General features: G+C 48.1%; 1 protein-coding gene across 1 annotated transcript in view; it reads right to left on the bottom strand.

The window, feature by feature from the left end:
• orc5 (origin recognition complex, subunit 5) overlaps positions 1-17,339 on the bottom strand; it is a 66,118-nt gene that overhangs the window by 40,476 nt on the left and 8,303 nt on the right. Inside the window, exons 8-12 of the mRNA XM_041254053.1 lie at positions 16,513-16,561; positions 15,179-15,269; positions 15,030-15,079; positions 12,872-12,984; positions 4,018-4,065 (exon numbers count right to left, since the gene is read on the bottom strand). Of these exons, the coding sequence (XP_041109987.1) occupies positions 4,018-4,065; positions 12,872-12,984; positions 15,030-15,079; positions 15,179-15,269; positions 16,513-16,561 (351 nt within the window). The remainder of the gene's footprint in view (positions 1-4,017; positions 4,066-12,871; positions 12,985-15,029; positions 15,080-15,178; positions 15,270-16,512; positions 16,562-17,339) is intronic.

Below are 17,339 nucleotides of genomic sequence, written 5' to 3'. Positions count from 1 at the left end.
ACCCGTCTCCGGGCTGTTCTGATATCGGAGCTAAACCCGACCCGTCTCCGGGCTGTTCTGATATCGGAGCTAAACTCGACCCGTCTCCGGGCTGTTCTGATATCGGAGCTAAACTCGACCCGTCTCCGGGCTGTTCTGATATCGGAGCTAAACTCGACCCGTCTCCGGGCTGTTCTGATATCGGAGCTAAACTCGACCCATCTCTAGGGCAGGAGTTCTGATATCGGAGCTAAACTCGACCCATCTCCGGGCTGTTCTGATATCGGAGGTTTATTTTAGTTAGTTGTCCCTAATCTCAGCACTGTTTGTGTCACGTGGTCACTGCCGTGTATGGAGTGGAAGTGGTTTTGCATGGTCGGGAGATTTCTCTGTATATGCAGAGAAGGGGGGCAGCGTGTTCTCACTGAACCAGTGTTGTACGATAACGACACTTTCAGCTATCGATTTATCTGCTGAACATGATCCCGTCAATCACATTCTCACTTGTGTTAATCGCTTCTTCCTCCTTCGTTTTTTTCTCACACTTTTTTGTTAGACTGATTTTTGCACTCTGCTTTAAAAAAAAAAAAAAAAAAAAAAAAAATTTTTGAAACTCCAGAATATGTTCATGGTTGCATTAGTAATTAATAAGGTGATTGTCATTTACCAAAAACACATCTTCGGTACAACAAATAATCTGAACACACTTTTAAGCAGATGAGAGAGAAGTTCCATCCAGACAAAGAGCTTGAGCAGAGCCCTGATTTCATTAGCTGCGTATCTGAGACAAATTGGTTTTCTGGGTCCCTGTGAGTAATGACTGGCTTGTGTATCACACATTCACTTAGGACACCCTGGGGACTTCTTACACACAATTAAAAGAGATCAAAGCTAAGTGTTCTCTTGCCCAACAAAAACAAAATCAGGATTCCCTGCATTAGGGTCTCCCTTTTAACAGTACTGAACAATAAATATTGTGCGCAGTGTTTGGGGACAGGAGTCTAATTGAAAGACCTTGTTTTTTTCTGATCCCTTCTCTTCAAGCTAAATGGAATTCCTCTGGGTATGTTTGTGTTCTGTAGGCAGGATGTTAGAAATGGTGTTTTTGGTCATCTACTTTAACTAGCTTTGCCAAATACAAAAAAAAAACAAAACAACGTAGCTCTATAGCTCAAACACACACACAAAAATGAACTGGCATAAAGATCTACAAAAAGGGAAAAGTACTTAAATAAACACATGCAGAGCTATTCCTTCAGTCCTTTAAACCAGGTCACTGGAATATCTCGGCACACTCCTTAGACGTGCCTGGAATTATAAAACATGGCTGTGCCCAACAGACACACAGAGACCTCTCTGACCAGAGAGATTGAGGAGAAACAATGACATGGGACTCAACAAATAACAGATTGATAAACTGCGTAAATAAATTGATTCATCCCCTTGTCGTTTTTGTTATTTTTGTATTTGATTTTTAAAATAACAGTGATCCTCTGCTCTCAACCGATCATCGTTGTTGATGGATTTTGAGGCAGCTGGCTGCATGGAAAGTTCTTTGTCATTCTAATGATTATTGTTATGGTGATGGAGGGCTGGAAGACTACGCTTGGTAGTTGTTGCTGCAGCTGACAGGCTGGGGCTCCACGGCAGCCCTGCCAGCCCAGCCCTACCCAGCCCGGTGGACAGGCTCCACTGACCGGCACTGTCGTAAATGATCCAGACAGGGACAGCATCGCTCTGGGGGAGAGAGCGCAGTGCTGATAGAGGAGAGCGGCATGCTGACTGGGGAAGAGTGCCGCACTGACGGGGGAGAGCGGCATGCTGATGGAAGAGAGTGCCACGCTGACAGGGGAGAGCGCAAACCACAGCACTGCCACACAGCAGGCAGGCAGCCCATATTAAATCAGTCAACCAGCCCCCTCAATGCCAGCGACTGCAGCCCACTGTCAGGGGGGAACGACTCCGAACGGAGCCCCATTTATTACAGCGTCAAAGTTTCACCTCCCAAACCTTCCCCAAATAGAAGCCGGTTCGCGCAGCCCCCAATCCGACTCTGGCAATCCTGCAGAGTGCAGGGAGCTTCTGACAACGAAGGAGACTCACGTGACAAGATATTTGTCTACCAGCACCTGAATTCGTATGTACGGTTTTAACAGCACACGACTACACTGATATTAAAAGTGTGTTCAGATTATTTGTTGTACCGAAGATGTGTTTTTGGTAAATGACAATCACCTTATTAATTACTAATGCAACCATGAACATATTCTGGAGGGGTTTCAAAATGGTGTTTTTTTTTTTTTTTTTTTTTTTTTTTTTTTTTAAAGCAGAGTGCAAAAATCAGTCTAACAAAAAAGTGTGAGAAAAAAACGAAGGAGGAAGAAGCGATTAACACAAGTGAGAATGTGATTGACGGGATCATGTTCAGCAGATAAATCGATAGCTGAAAGTGTCGTTATCGTACAACACTGGTTCAGTGAAGAACACGCTGCCCCCCTTCTCTGCATATACAGAGAAATCTCCCGACCATGCAAAACCACTTCCACTCCATACACGGCAGTGACCACGTGACACAAACAGTGCTGAGATTAGGGACAACTAACTAAAATAAACCTCCGATATCAGAACAGCCCGGAGATGGTTCGAGTTTAGCTCCGATATCAGAACTCCTGCCCTAGAGATGGGTCGAGTTTAGCTCCGATATCAGAACTCCTGCCCTAGAGATGGGTCGAGTTTAGCTCCGATATCAGAACAGCCCGGAGACGGGTCGAGTTTAGCTCCGATATCAGAACTCCTGCCCTAGAGACGGGTCGAGTTTAGCTCCGATATCAGAATTCCTGCCCTAGAGACGGGTCGAGTTTAGCTCCGATATCAGAACAGCCCGGAGACGGGTCGAGTTTAGCTCCGATATCAGAACAGCCCGGAGACGGGTCGAGTTTAGCTCCGATATCAGAACTCCTGCCCTAGAGATGGGTCGGGTTTAGCTCCGATATCAGAACAGCCCGGAGTTGGGTCGGGTTTAGTCGAGTTTAATCCAGAGCTCCTGCCCTAGAGATGGTCAGTTTCCCAGCTGGTTAGAGACTCGTTCCTTTTAGGTAGGGATTTAATGCACCGACTGATGTGACAGAAAAGCCAATTATACATCACAAAGCCCTGAATGGTGCTAAAGGCTGCATTCAGCTAGTTCAGGGGATGCTAAGATTAAACACACTGTAGACCTCCTTGTGTGATCTCGCCTGTACAGCCAGACACTACTGAACCTTTCCAAATAGACAATGTATTCCTATTCAACTTGATGGAGCCTTTTGCGAGCAAGAAAATGGGCTGGTCCATTAGCGCTCACAATTAAAAAGCAGTGCGGTTTTTCTTGTGTTTTTGTTTAAATGTATTTCTTACATTTTAGCTCACACTTTATACTTCAGACCGCTCCACATGCAGTTAGCAGCAAGCCTTTAAGAACTAGGGGTGCTTGGAATCCCATGTGTGCTTGTATGGTGCTATGGCCAGGACCCCCATGTAGATGAGATGTACATCTCAAGGGCTCTGATCAGCCCAAGTCCGTTCTCCTGGGTAATGATCCGAGTGGTGCTCCTGTTCCTTCAAGGACTCACAGTAAATGAGTATGCACGTCCCTCTGGTATGTACTAATAGCACAGTTCCAGGGAGTGAAACAAATAACCACAGGCTTCGATTAATGCACCCTGTTAGAAGGCACTGCCAGCTGCGAGTAAGAATCCCTTTGCATAGCAGTTTGATCTATGCCATGTCTTACTCATCCCCACTGACACACAGTGGAGAGGAATATAAATGGGCTGAAATGGATTAGAATGGAATATAATGGAGTGGAATGGAGTGGGTTGGGTTGGATTAGACTGGAGTAGAGTAGAATGGAATTAAATATAATGGAGTAGATTGGATTGCAATAATGGAGTGGAATGGAACGGTTGGGTTGGACTGGAGTACAATGGGGTGGTTGACCCTGCTATACAGTGGCTCGGATTTCAAACCTGACCATCCTGTCTTGAAAATCATTCTTACCTTCTCATGCTTTTTCAGGAAGTTTGTCTTCTTTATCTTCCCATGGTGCTGTAATGAAAAGAGGGAGAGAGACCATTTCAAATACAAAATAAATAAAACATGGTCTTTTATTCCATACCCGGTTTAACCCTTTGCGGTCCTATGTGGGACCTGGTCCAACATTACAATTTTCCCTTTCTAGTCCGATGTCGGACCCTGTCCTACATCACCAAAAACACGTCAACAACAGGTTTCTAGTCGTTTTTTCTCCGGAAAAAGCAGAGAAAACCTTTCAATGGTCGAGTTAGACTGATAGGAGCCGGAAAAAAAAGGGGCCTATCTGGGCAATACGCACAGCCCCTGCACCACAGAGATAACACGGACACAAGCAAAGAAGAGAGCTGCTTCTGCATCCAGCGCTCAGAGAATATCACAGCCCCTGCACCACAGAGATAACACGGACACAAGCAAAGAAGAGAGCTGCTTCTGCATCCAGCGCTCAGAGAATATCACAGCTGCAGAACTTTCTGAGACAGAGATAACACGGACACAAACAAAGAAGAGATGCATCCAGCTCAGATCTGCATACAGGTCTGACGCACAGAGATACACTGGACACCACAGAAGAGAGGTGTTTGCTTCTCTCGACGAAGAGCAGTAGGTCCGGAATTTAACACCGACACAACAAAGAGGGAGCTGCTTTCTGCAAAATGTTCTATCAGAGCTTTAACCAATACCACAAACAAGAAAACACGTACTCTTTTCGGGTGTCGCACCAATACGCTCGAAAGACAAAAAAAGCACCACCACAGAGATAACACGGACACAAGCAAAGAAGATAGCTGCTTCTGCATCCAGCGCTCAGAGAATATCACAGCCACTGCACCACAGAGATAACACGGACACAAACAAAGAAGAGAGCTGCTTCCGCATCCAGCGCTCAGAGAATATCACAGACACACATAGCCCTGCACCACAGAGATAACACGGACACAAACAAAGAAGAGAGCTGCTTCTGCATCCAGCGCTCAGAGAATATCACAGCCCCTGCACCACAGAGATAACACGGACACAAGCAAAGAAGAGAGCTGCTTCCCATCCAGCGCTCAGAGAATATCACAGCCCCTGCACCACAGAGATAACACGGACACAAACAAAGAAGAGAGCTGCTTCTGCATCCAGCGCTCAGAGAATATCACAGCCCCTGCACCACAGAGATAACACGGACACAAGCAAAGAAGAGAGCTGCTTCTGCATCCAGCGCTCAAAGAATATACACAGCCCCTGCACCAGAGAGATAACACGGACACAAGCAAAGAAGAGAGCTGCTTAGCATCCAGCGCTCAGAGAATATCACAGCCCCTGCACCACAGAGATAACACGGACACAAGCAAAGAAGAGAGCTGCTTCTGCATCCAGCGCTCAGAGAATATCACAGCCCCTGCACCACAGAGATAACACGGACACAAGCAAAGAAGAGAGCTGCTTCTGCATCCAGCGCTCAGAGAATATCACAGCCCCTGCACCACAGAGATAACACGGACACAAGCAAAGAAGAGAGCTGCTTCTGCATCCAGCGCTCAGAGAATATCACAGCCCCTGCACCACAGAGATAACACGGACACAAGCAAAGAAGAGAGCTGCTTCTGCATCCAGCGCTCAAAGAATATCACGCCCCCTCGCACCACAGGATAACACGGACACACAAGCAATAAGAAGTTCTGCTGCGACTGCATCCAGCGCTCAGAGAATATCACAGACATCTGTACGAAACACACAGAGATAACACGGACACAAGCAAAGAAGAGAGCTGCTTCTGCATCCAGCGCTCAGAGAATATCACAGACCCCTGCACCACAGAGATAACACGGACACAAGCAAAGAAGAGAGCTGCTTCTGCATCCAGCGCTCAAAGAATATCACAGCCATCTGCACCACAGAGATAACACGGACACAAGCAAAGAAGAGAGCTGCTTCCCAATCCAGCAGCGCTCAGAGAATATCACAGCCCCTGCATCCACACGAGATCAGAGAATGCATCCAGCGCTCACCAGAGATATCACGCCAGCTGCACCACAGAGATACTCTACGACACAAGCAAAGAAAGTTCGTTTCTTCTCTCGCGAAGACGGTAGTACGCGAGTGAGCAATACACAGCCCCCTGCACCACAGAGATAACACGGACACAACAAAGAAGAGAGCTGCTTCTGCATCCAGCACTCAAAGAATATCACAGACATCTGCACCACAGAGATAACACGGACACAACAAAGGAGATAGCTGCTTCTGCATCCAGCGCTCAGAGAATATCACAGCCCCTGCACCACAGAGATAACACGGACACAAACAAAGAAGAGAGCTGCTTCTGCATCCAGCGCTCAAAGAATATCACAGGGGACGTGAGTGTCTCTATTGAGCCCTGTGTTTCGACACAAGCAAAGAAGAGACGCTGCTTCTGCGAGTCTCTTATATATCACAGCCCCTGTCACCACAGTGTTGCGTTTCTTCTCTCGACAAGCAAAGAAGAGAGTCTGCTTATAGTGTCTGACATCCACGCTCTATTATGTCCTGTGTTGTTGCTGCTACTCGACGAAGGGTTACTGTCGCGAAGCATAGATAACATGGACATAAACCTATGAAAGAGCTGGTCTCTAAATGCATCAGCCCCTGCACCAGAGAGATAACACGGACACAAGCAAAGAAGAGAGCTGCTTCTGCATCCAGCGCTCAGAGAATATCACAGCCCTGCACCACAGAGATAACACGGACACAAACAAAGAAGAGAGCTGCTTCTGCATCCAGCGCTCAGAGAATATCACAGACATCTGCACCACAGAGATAACACGGACACAAGCAAAGAAGATAGCTGCTTCCGCATCCAGCGCTCAGAGAATATCACAGAGGCCCTGCACCACAGAGATAACACGGACACAAACAAAGAAGAGAGCTTTTCTTGCACCACAGCGTAGCGAGTCTCTTACAGTGTCAGAGGGACGCTGTGTCTCTATTGTGCTGTGTTCGGCACTTCTCAGACGAAGAGTATCTGCAGCCCGCTGCACCACAGAGATAACACGGACACAAAGCAAGAAGAGTGGTGTCTCTTGCTGTTTCTGTTTCCCTCTCTCGAGAAGATCGTCGGTCTCTGCATCACAGACTGTCGGACACAAGCAAAGAAGACTGTGTTCAGTTTCTTCTCTCCACGTAGGTGCGGAGATCTTATAGTGTCGGGGACGTGTGTCTCGTATAGAGTGCCTGTGTTCGTTTCGCTCTCGCCGAATGCTTAGGTCGCGAGTCTCGAATATCACAGCCCCTGCACCACAGAGATAACACGGACACAAACAAAGAAGACAGCTGCTTCCGCATCCAGAGAATATCACAGCCCTGCACCAGAGAGATAACACGGACACAAGCAAAGAAGAGAGCTGCTTCCCATCCAGCGCTCAGAGAATATCACAGCCCCTGCACCACAGAGATAACACGGACACAAGCAAAGAAGAGAGCTGCTTCTGCATCCAGCGCTCAGAGAATATCACAGCCCCTGCACCACAGAGATAACACGGACACAAGCAAAGAAGAGAGCTGCTTCCCAATGCAGCGCTCAGAGAATATCACAGCCCCTGCACCACAGAGATAACACGGACACAAGCAAAGAAGAGAGCTGCTTCTGCATCCAGCGCTCAAAGAATATCACAGCCGGACGTGGTGTCTCTATGAGCCTGTGTTCGTTCTTCTCTCGACGAAGACGTAGGTTCGAGTCTCTCTTATGTCCTGCTTAACGTGGATTCGTCCTTCGAAGGACTCTCATCAATACACAGCCCCATGCACCACAGAGATCTCTCGACGAAGACGTAGTCTGCGGAGCTGCTAGTGTCCATCCAGCGCTCAGTGAATGTGTTCGTTTCTCTCTCACGAAGAGATAACAGGACACAGAGCAAAGAAGAGTCTCTATTGCCCATGTTCGTTTCTGAAGAATATCCGAGAACGTATGTCGCGAGTCAGAGATAAACGGTCGGCTATTTGTGCCTGTGTTCGTTTCTTCTCTCGACGCATCGTTACGTCGCGATGAGCAATACACATAGCCCTGCACCACAGAGATAACACGGACACAAGCAAAGAAGAGAGCTGCTTCTGCATCCAGCGCTCAGAGAATATCACAGCCCCTGCACCACAGAGATAACACGGACACAAGCAAAGAAGAGAGCTGCTTCTGCATCCAGCGCTCAGAGAATATCACAGACATCTGCACCACAGAGATAACACGGACACAAACAAAGAAGATAGCTGCTTCTGCATCCAGCGCTCAGAGAATATCACAGACATCTGCACCACAGAGATAACACGGACACAAACAAAGAAGAGAGCTGCTTCCCGTGGTGTAAAGAATAGTCGCCAGCCCCTGCATAGTGATCTGGGACGTGGTCTCAACATTGTGCCTGTGTCTGTTTCTTCTCTCGAGCGCTCAGGGTAGATATCCAGACATCTGCACCCACGAAGATAACACGGTGCTTGTGTTTCGTGTCAGCAAAGAAGAGAGGCTGCTTCGGCATAGTGTCTGCTCACGTGGTATCTCTATTGTCCCCTCTGTTCGTTTCTTCTCTCGACGAAACAAGTAGGTCTCGAGTCTCTTAAGGCACCACAGAGATAACACGGACACAAACAAAGAAGAGAGCTGCTTCTGCATCCAGCGCTCAGAGAATATCACACACACTTCGTGGTGTCTCTATTGTCCCTGTGTTCGTTGCAGCTCGACGAAGACGTAGGTCGCGAGTCTCTATATATCAGCCCCTGCACCACAGAGATAACACGGACACAAGCAAAGAAGAGAGCTGCTTCTGCATCCAGCGCTCAGAGAATATCACAGACATCTGCACCACAGAGATAACACGGACACAAACAAAGAAGAGAGCTGCTTCCACATCCAGCGCTCAGAGAATATCACAGCCCCTGCACGCTCTAGTTGTGCCCGGGCGCACTTTTATGCAGACAGATATAACTCTTTAGACACGAGATAACACGACTCAAGCAAGAAGAGAGCTGCTTTTGTCAATTCAGCTCTCAGAAGAATAGGTCACGAGAACATCTAGTGTCTTTAGACGTGGTGTCTCTATTTGTGCCGGTTCGTTTCTTCTCGCGAAGAGCTGCTTCCGAGCAATACACATAGCCCCTGCACCACAGAGATAACACGGACACAAGCAAAGAAGAGAGCTGCTTCTGCATCCAGCGCTCAGAGAATATCACAGACCCCTGCACCACAGAGATAACACGGACACAAGCAAAGAAGAGAGCTGCTTCTGCATCCAGCGCTCAGAGAATATCACAGCCCCTGCACCACAGAGATAACACGGACACAAGCAAAGAAGAGAGCTGCTTCTGCATCCAGCGCTCAGAGAATATCACAGACATCTGCACCACAGAGATAACACGGACACAAGCAAAGAAGAGAGCTGCTTCTGCATCCAGCGCTCAGAGAATATCACACATAGCCCTGCACCACAGAGATAACACGGACACAAGCAAAGAAGAGAGCTGCTTCAATCCAGCGCTCAGAGAATATCACAGCTGCACCACAGAGATAACACGGACACAAACAAAGAAGAAGATGTAGGTCGATCAAGTAGGATAGGCTCTGTCCTGACAGTGCCTCACAGTCTGCTTCTCGCACGACCACCAAAGAAGATAAGGTCGGACACAAGCAAAGAAGAGAGCTGCTAGCAGGTCAGTTCGGGTCTCTCAGAGACGTAGTCACGTTCTCTCTCTCACCACAGAGATAACACGTCACAGTGTCAAAGAAGAGTGGACTCTCTCTTCTGTGCCCTGTGTTCGTTTCTTCTCTCGACGAAGACGTTATAGGTCGCGAGTCTCCACAGAGTGTCACAGACACAAGAAGAACAGCCCCTGCACCACAGAGATAACACGGACACAAGCAAAGAAGAGAGCTGCTTCCCAATCCAGCGCTCAGAGAATATCACAGCCCCTGCACCACAGAGATAACACGGACACAAACAAAGAAGAGAGCTGCTTCTGCATCCAGCCGTCTCATAGAATGTCTGCTCCGTGTTGCCTCCTCCATCCGTCGTTTCTCTCTAAGCCCCTGCAACCACAGAGATAAGTCTCCACAAGCAAAGAAAGAGAGCTGCTCTGCATCCGTCTCAGATCTGCACCACAGAGATAACACGGACACAAACAAAGAAGATAGCTGTTTCTGCATCCAGCGCTCAGAGAATATCACAGACATCTGCACCACAGAGATAACACGGACACAAGCAAAGAAGAGAGCTGCTTCTGCATCCAGCGCTCAAAGAATATCACAGACATCTGCACCACAGTTTTTTTCCCGGTGGTCTCTCTCAAGAAGACCTCTGAGCAGTCTGCCAGAGATAACACGGACGCAAGCAGCGAAGAGTAGCTGCTTCTGTTTGCATCCAGTGTGCTCAGGGTTTGTCCTGCAGACGAAGAACATACGCGACGAGATAGTGTGTCTGTAGACACAAGTGGTCTCTCATTGAGCTATGTTCGCATCTTCTCTCGACGAAGACGTAGGTCGCGTTAACTCTTAACGTTCACTGTCGGGAAAGAGCATATCACAGACATCTGCACCACAGAGATAACACGGACACAAGCAAAGAAGAGAGCTGCTTCTGCATCCAGCGCTCAGAGAATATCACAGACATCTGCACCACAGAGATAACACGGACACAAGCAAAGAAGAGAGCTGCTTCTGCATCCAGCGCTCAGAGAATATCACAGACATCTGCAGAACTTTCTGAGACAGAGATAACACGGACACAAACAAAGAAGAGAGCTGCTTCTGCATCCAGCGCTCAGAGAATATCACAGACATCTGCAGAACTTTCTGAGACAGAGATAACACGGACACAAACAAAGAAGAGAGCTGCTTCTGCATCCAGCGCTCAGAGAATATCACAGACATCTGCACCACAGAGATAACACGGACACAAACAAAGAAGAGAGCTGCTTCTGCATCCAGCGCTCAGAGAATATCACAGACATCTGCAGAACTTTCTGAGACAGAGATAAAATAATGACTTGGATGACATTATTGAGGAGTTTGGTGATAAAACGAGTGATCAGGAGAGGATTTATCAGTATGCACATCTATAAAGAGGTATGTGAACAATACAGCAAACTCGGGGTGGGGCTTGGCTGGAGATGCAGTACTGATGTTTTGATATGCAGTGCCTTGTAAACCTGTTTTACTATGAAAAAAAATACTTTTAAAACAGCACATGTAAAATAAACAGCACGTGTGAATAAATTGGACCGGACACGCCCGACAGGCGATGAATCAATGGACCGCTAAGGGTTAAACTGTCCCACTAGTTACAACGCTCAGCTATCATCATCATCATCACCGTAAATATCAATCACAACAGGAATCTTCCCTTTAGCTGAAATAACTGGTCTCCAAGAATACTGACTTCTTACACTCCTTCAAAAACACATGCACAAACAAATCAGACCATCAAATCACAATTATACACCAACTACCAGCTAACAAGCTGGAAAGCGGTACTTCTAAAATAGCCGCTTCTATACATTCATTCCAATGCTGGCAGCTTCTGTTCTTGAGCAGTTATGCATTATTCAGCACAAAGATGAGGATCTGAGAATGCAGACTGGAACTTTGGAGGCTCATCTGCCTCTCAAGCGTGTTTAACTGATGAGAGCGGGTCTGGAGCGTTCGATCTTCCTCTTCGTGTTTAACTGATGAGAGCGGGTCTGGAGCGTTCGATCTTCCTCTTCGTGTTTTACTGATGAGAGCGGGTCTGGAGCGTTCGATCTTCCTCTTCGTGTTTTAATGATGAGAGCGGGTCTGGAGCGTTCGATCTTCCTCTTCGTGTTTTAATGATGAGAGCGGGTCTGGAGCGTTCGATCTTCCTCTTCGTGTTTTAATGATGAGAGCGGGTCTGGAGCGTTCGATCTTCCTCTTCGTGTTTAACTGATGAGAGCGGGTCTGGAGCGTTCGATCTTCCTCTTCGTGTTTTAATGATGAGAGCGGGTCTGGAGCGTTCGATCTTCCTCTTCGTGTTTTAATGATGAGAGCGGGTCTGGAGCGTTCGATCTTCCTCTTCGTGTTTTACTGATGAGAGCGGGTCTGGAGCGTTCGATCTTCCTCTTCGTGTTTTAATGATGAGAGCGGGTCTGGAGCGTTCGATCTTCCTCTTCGTGTTTTAATGATACTCTCATCATTAAAACAGAAACACGAAGAGGAAGATCGAACGCTCCAGACCCGCTCTCATCACCCGCTCTCATCATTAAAACACGAAGAGGAAGATCGCTGCCTGCACTGGAATACATGTATAGAAGCGGCTGTTTTAGAAGTACCGCTGTTCAGCTGAATAACACATAACAGCTCTTACCTGCATTATGATATTCCAGAATATGAAATTTTATAAAGCAATACTTTGTAATGTGATAACGGGTAACAACTGTAAGTCTCCCTGGATAAGAGCATCTGCTAAGAAATAAACAATAATAATAATAATAATAATAATAATAATAATAATCTTTACAATCTGTCCATACCCTGGGATGGGAATAAGACTTGCATTGCATAGCAGCTTGATCCATTCCTGGTTTCACTAGTAGTTTTACACACACCTGAGCTTGTTATCTATACACTGTAGCTCATCAAGCTCATCGTAAAACCTGGAAGGGATGAAACTGCTACGCAACAGTAGTCTTATTTGCAACACTGTAAACCAATTGGGTTTATTAATTTTTTCTTCCACAAAATACTGGTGCAGATTGCATCATGGTGCCAAGGGACTTGATACATTTGGACTCAAGCATCTTTGTAGCATTCCTCAATGCTTGATCTGGTTGGACGGGTGGCTGGACGGGTGTGGCTTACCTTGAGGAAGAAGCGCTTGTCTGCGCGGGTAGGGTTGAAGGAGGCCAGGTAGGCTGCTATCAGCAGGTACTTGGAGTAATAGGGCAGCTCTACATGAGCATGAGCAGAGAGACCTGCCAACGAGAACCAGAGAACAGAGCACCTTCATTACAACAAGAACTGAGCATGGGCAGACACCTGCCAACAAGAACCAGAGAGAACAGAGCACCTTCATTACAGCAAGAACTGAGCATGAGCAGAGACCTGCCAACAAGAACCAGAGAGAACAGAGCACCTTCATTACAGCAAGAACTGAGCATGAGCAGAGACCTGCCAACAAGAACCAGAGAGAACAGAGCACCTTCATTACAGCAAGAACTGAGCATGGGCAGAGACCTGCCAACAAGAACCAGAGAGAACAGAGCACCTTCATTACAGCAAGAACTGAGCATGAGCAGAGACCTGCCAACAAGAACCAGAGAGAACAGAGCACCTTCATTACAGCAAGAACTGAGCATGAGCAGAGACCTGCCAACAAGAACCAGAGAGAACAGAGCACCTTCATTACAGCAAGAACTGAGCATGAGCAGAGACCTGCCAACAAGAACCAGAGAACAGAGCACCTTCATTACAGCAAGAACTGAGCATGAGCAGAGACCTGCCAACAAGAACCAGAGAGAACAGAGCACCTTCATTACAGCAAGAACTGAGCATGAGCAGAGACCTGCCAACAAGAACCAGAGGGAACAGAGCACCTTCATTACAGCAAGAACTGAGCATGAGCAGAGACCTGCCAACAAGAACCAGAGAGAACAGAGCACCTTCATTACAGCAAGAACTGAGCATGAGCAGAGACCTGCCAACAAGAACCAGAGAGAACAGAGCACCTTCATTACAGCAAGAACTGAGCATGAGCAGAGACCTGCCAACAAGAACCAGAGAGAACAGAGCACCTTCATTACAGCAAGAACTGAGCATGAGCAGAGACCTGCCAACAAGAACCAGAGAGAACAGAGCACCTTCATTACAGCAAGAACAAGGAGCATGGGCAGAGACCTGCCAACAAGAACCAGAGAGAACAGAGCACCTTCATTACAGCAAGAAGTGAGCATGAGCAGAGACCTGCCAACAAGAACCAGAGAGAACAGAGCACCTTCATTACAGCAAGAACTGAGCATGAGCAGAGACCTGCCAACAAGAACCAGAGAGAACAGACAACCTTCATTACAGCCTCACAGCAAGAACACACCACGGCAAGGCAGCATTGGGCAGTGGAGTAGGAGCAGAGACTGACACAAACCCTTTAAGCACTGGTACAAGTGAAAGGAGGGTTGTGTTGTATTGCTGTGGAAAGGGGGGGGAGGTGTTCAGGCTTCAGAAAACGTTGTCAGCAGATTACAGTGACAAACACATTTATTAATGATTTATTTAAGACAAAATACTATTCACAGATTAAAAGCCCAGGGCTTTTAACAGGTTAAATCTGTCCTGTGATTCTGTCTGAATCCCTGAATGCGATTCTCGTCCACATTGACCTGAGCAGCTCATTACCGATTCAGCCAGCAGAGCCACTCCTCCGGTCCCTGCACTGCAGTGAGCTCCCAGCCTCTCTTGCAAGACCAATCTCTGCGTTAATTAAAGCTAACAGCACACCCAGATAGAGTCTGAAAGGCAGGCAGGACCCCCTCAGCACCACTGATCCTCTGTGCCTGTCTTTCCTCCTTGCTTCAACTTCTATCAATTCAAGGGCAAAACAATTGAATAAATCTCTTCATTCTATAGCTGGCTTCTAGCTGCATGTGCATCAGCCCTCCTCCACACCCCTCCCTCTAGGATTACACAGTGAGAATACAGCCAGCTTCTGGATCACAGCCACACTAGCAAATACTCTTTCATGTAAAATATTACAAATTAATGAAACTCATTATAATAACTCAGATATATTTAAATTTATACGACAATTTGATAACACAAACAAAAATTGTATTTTACCTTAAAACGAATGAAGCTTGAGCATAGTGCAGAATTTCTAGGAATGTATAGGAAGCCCACCTCATCATGAAGTACAAATTGTTTGGGGGGGGGGGGGGGGGTTCAGAAGCAAGATTTCCTGCATCTAGATGCTTAACCAATAAAATGACACGCTACCCTCCAACAGCCAGACCTGTGAGCACCTTACCTTTCAGGTGCAGCTCTCCCTCCTTCTGCTGCATCTCCTCCCACTGTGAACTGCAAAACAGCAGAGTGAGACTCGCATGATCAGAGGGGTCACGATCACTTTTAACAGAACGATTGAACGATTATGCCCCTGCCCCTACCCTGGCTCACCTGGAGATCTCCCGCAGGTAGACTGTCTGCATGGCCTTCTTCAGGTGAGGCTCAATGTTCCTCCACAGCTTGTGCGTGTCGCACTCCTTCGCTGAAACACACCAGAGACAGAGACCTTACAGACAGTGCTGGAATCCAGAGCGAGACCTGACAGACAGCGCTGGAATCCTCCAAAACTGCACGCTGTCACTTTGTTTCAACCCTCCTGTTCTGTTCACAATGTAGGTTTGGCTGTTATGTTTCAGGGTCATATTGATCCAGTGCAATTTCAACCAAATTCAAACAGCCTTCAATTGAACAAATATTTGTTCTTTGCATAGCTTTTACTCATATGTTAATTATTATACATCAATGCAAACTCTCATTATAATGAGGGGTCTCACTAGTGCCTTGCCCAACACCTCCAGGACAATTCTGCACCGATACAGCATGCCAGCAGTCCACATTGCATTGATATCAGTCCAATGGACAAAAGCTGACACATCAACTATATGGTAGAAGATGGCCAGTGGCCAGCAGGCAGGTTGCTGCAAGTTCATTTAGAGGAATTCTAGTCCGATATCTCTGGCTTCTTGTCATCTCCGGTACACACGGGTGCATCACGATCACAATAACATTCTTACATTCTTACTCTAGTAACCTCTGCCTGCAGAGCACCTCCCCTCCTTGAACAGAAAATAGGATTTCTCTAAAACACAGCTCTAACAGCTAGCCACACTACAGTACCTCCCTCACTGTAACTCAACGTCCTGCCTTCAGCCCCTCAGCTGAACCCCCCTGCCCTCAGCCCCTCAGCTGAACCCCCCTGCCCTCAGCTGAACCCCCTGCCCTCAGCCCCTCAGCTGAACCCCCCTGCCCTCAGCTGAACCCCCTGCCCTCAGCCCCTCAGCTGAACCCCCCTGCCCTCAGCTGAACCCCCTGCCCTCAGCTGAACCCCCCTGCCCTCAGCTGAACCCCCTGCCCTCAGCCCCTCAGCTGAACCCCCTGCCCTCAGCCCCTCAGCTGAACCCCCCTGCCCTCAGCTGAACCCCCTGCCCTCAGCCCCTCAGCTGAACCCCCCTGCCCTCAGCTGAACCCCCTGCCCTCAGCCCCTCAGCTGAACCCCCCTGCCCTCAGCTGAACCCCCTGCCCTCAGCCCCTCAGCTGAACCCCCCTGCCCTCAGCTGAACCCCCCCCAGCTGAACCCCCTGCCCTCAGGCCCTCAGCTGAACCCCCTGCCCTCAGGCCCTCAGCTGAACCCCCTGCCCTCAGGCCCTCAGCTGAACCCCCTGCCCTCAGGCCCTCAGCTGAACCCCCTGCCCTCAGCTGTAGCCACTACTCCGATAGCAGCTTACCTTCTCCTTTTACCAGCGGCTCACAGAATTTGGTAAAATTGAGTGCAGCCTGTACCAAAAAAAAGAAAAGAAAAAAGGGCATTAGATCTTTACCTCCCAGTCTGAAGTACTTGAATGGAATATAAAGTACGAGAAGGACACTGGGTTAGAAAGTAGCCAACACAGAGCACCCCCACACCGTACAACACACTACAACCAAAACAGCAGAGCACCCCCACACCGTACAACACACTACAACCAAAACAGCAGAGCACCCCCACACTCCATGCAGGGGGGCTGGGAGGTGAAAAAGAAACAAAAAAAGCATGGCTAAGGTCGTCTCGACTGCCTCTCATTTAATCAGGTCAGCTGCTTATTCAGGATATTTTTCCTTCCCCAGAGTCCTGTAAAGCTGCGCTGACAGTATACCGATCGAAAAGTGGCATGCAGACCGACTGTGGTGAACAGTAGGGAGGAGCAGGAAGTGTCAGAGCAGTGGACTGGCTGTGGTGAACAGTAGGGAGGAGCAGGCAGTGTCAGAGCAGTGGACTGGCTGTGGTGAACAGTAGGGAGGAGCAGGCAGTGTCAGAGCAGTGGACTGGCTGTGGTGAACAGTAGGGAGGAGCAGGAAGAGTCAGAGCAGTGGACTGACTGATGAACAGCAGGGAGGAGCAGGCAGTGTTGGAGAGCAGTGGACTGACTGGTGAACAGTAGGGAGGAGCAGGCAGTGTTGGAGAGCAGTGGACTGGCTGTGGTGAACAGTAGGGAGGAGCAGGCAGTGTCAGAGCAGTGGACTGGCTGTGGTGAACAGTAGGGAGGAGCAGGCAGTGTCAGAGCAGTGGACTGGC

This window comes from Polyodon spathula, chromosome 7 (assembly GCF_017654505.1).
Source record: "Polyodon spathula isolate WHYD16114869_AA chromosome 7, ASM1765450v1, whole genome shotgun sequence".
In the NCBI taxonomy this organism is placed as follows: domain Eukaryota; kingdom Metazoa; phylum Chordata; class Actinopteri; order Acipenseriformes; family Polyodontidae; genus Polyodon; species Polyodon spathula.
Note: the sequence above shows the minus strand (reverse complement) of the source record. Positions and strands in the feature narration are given on the sequence as shown.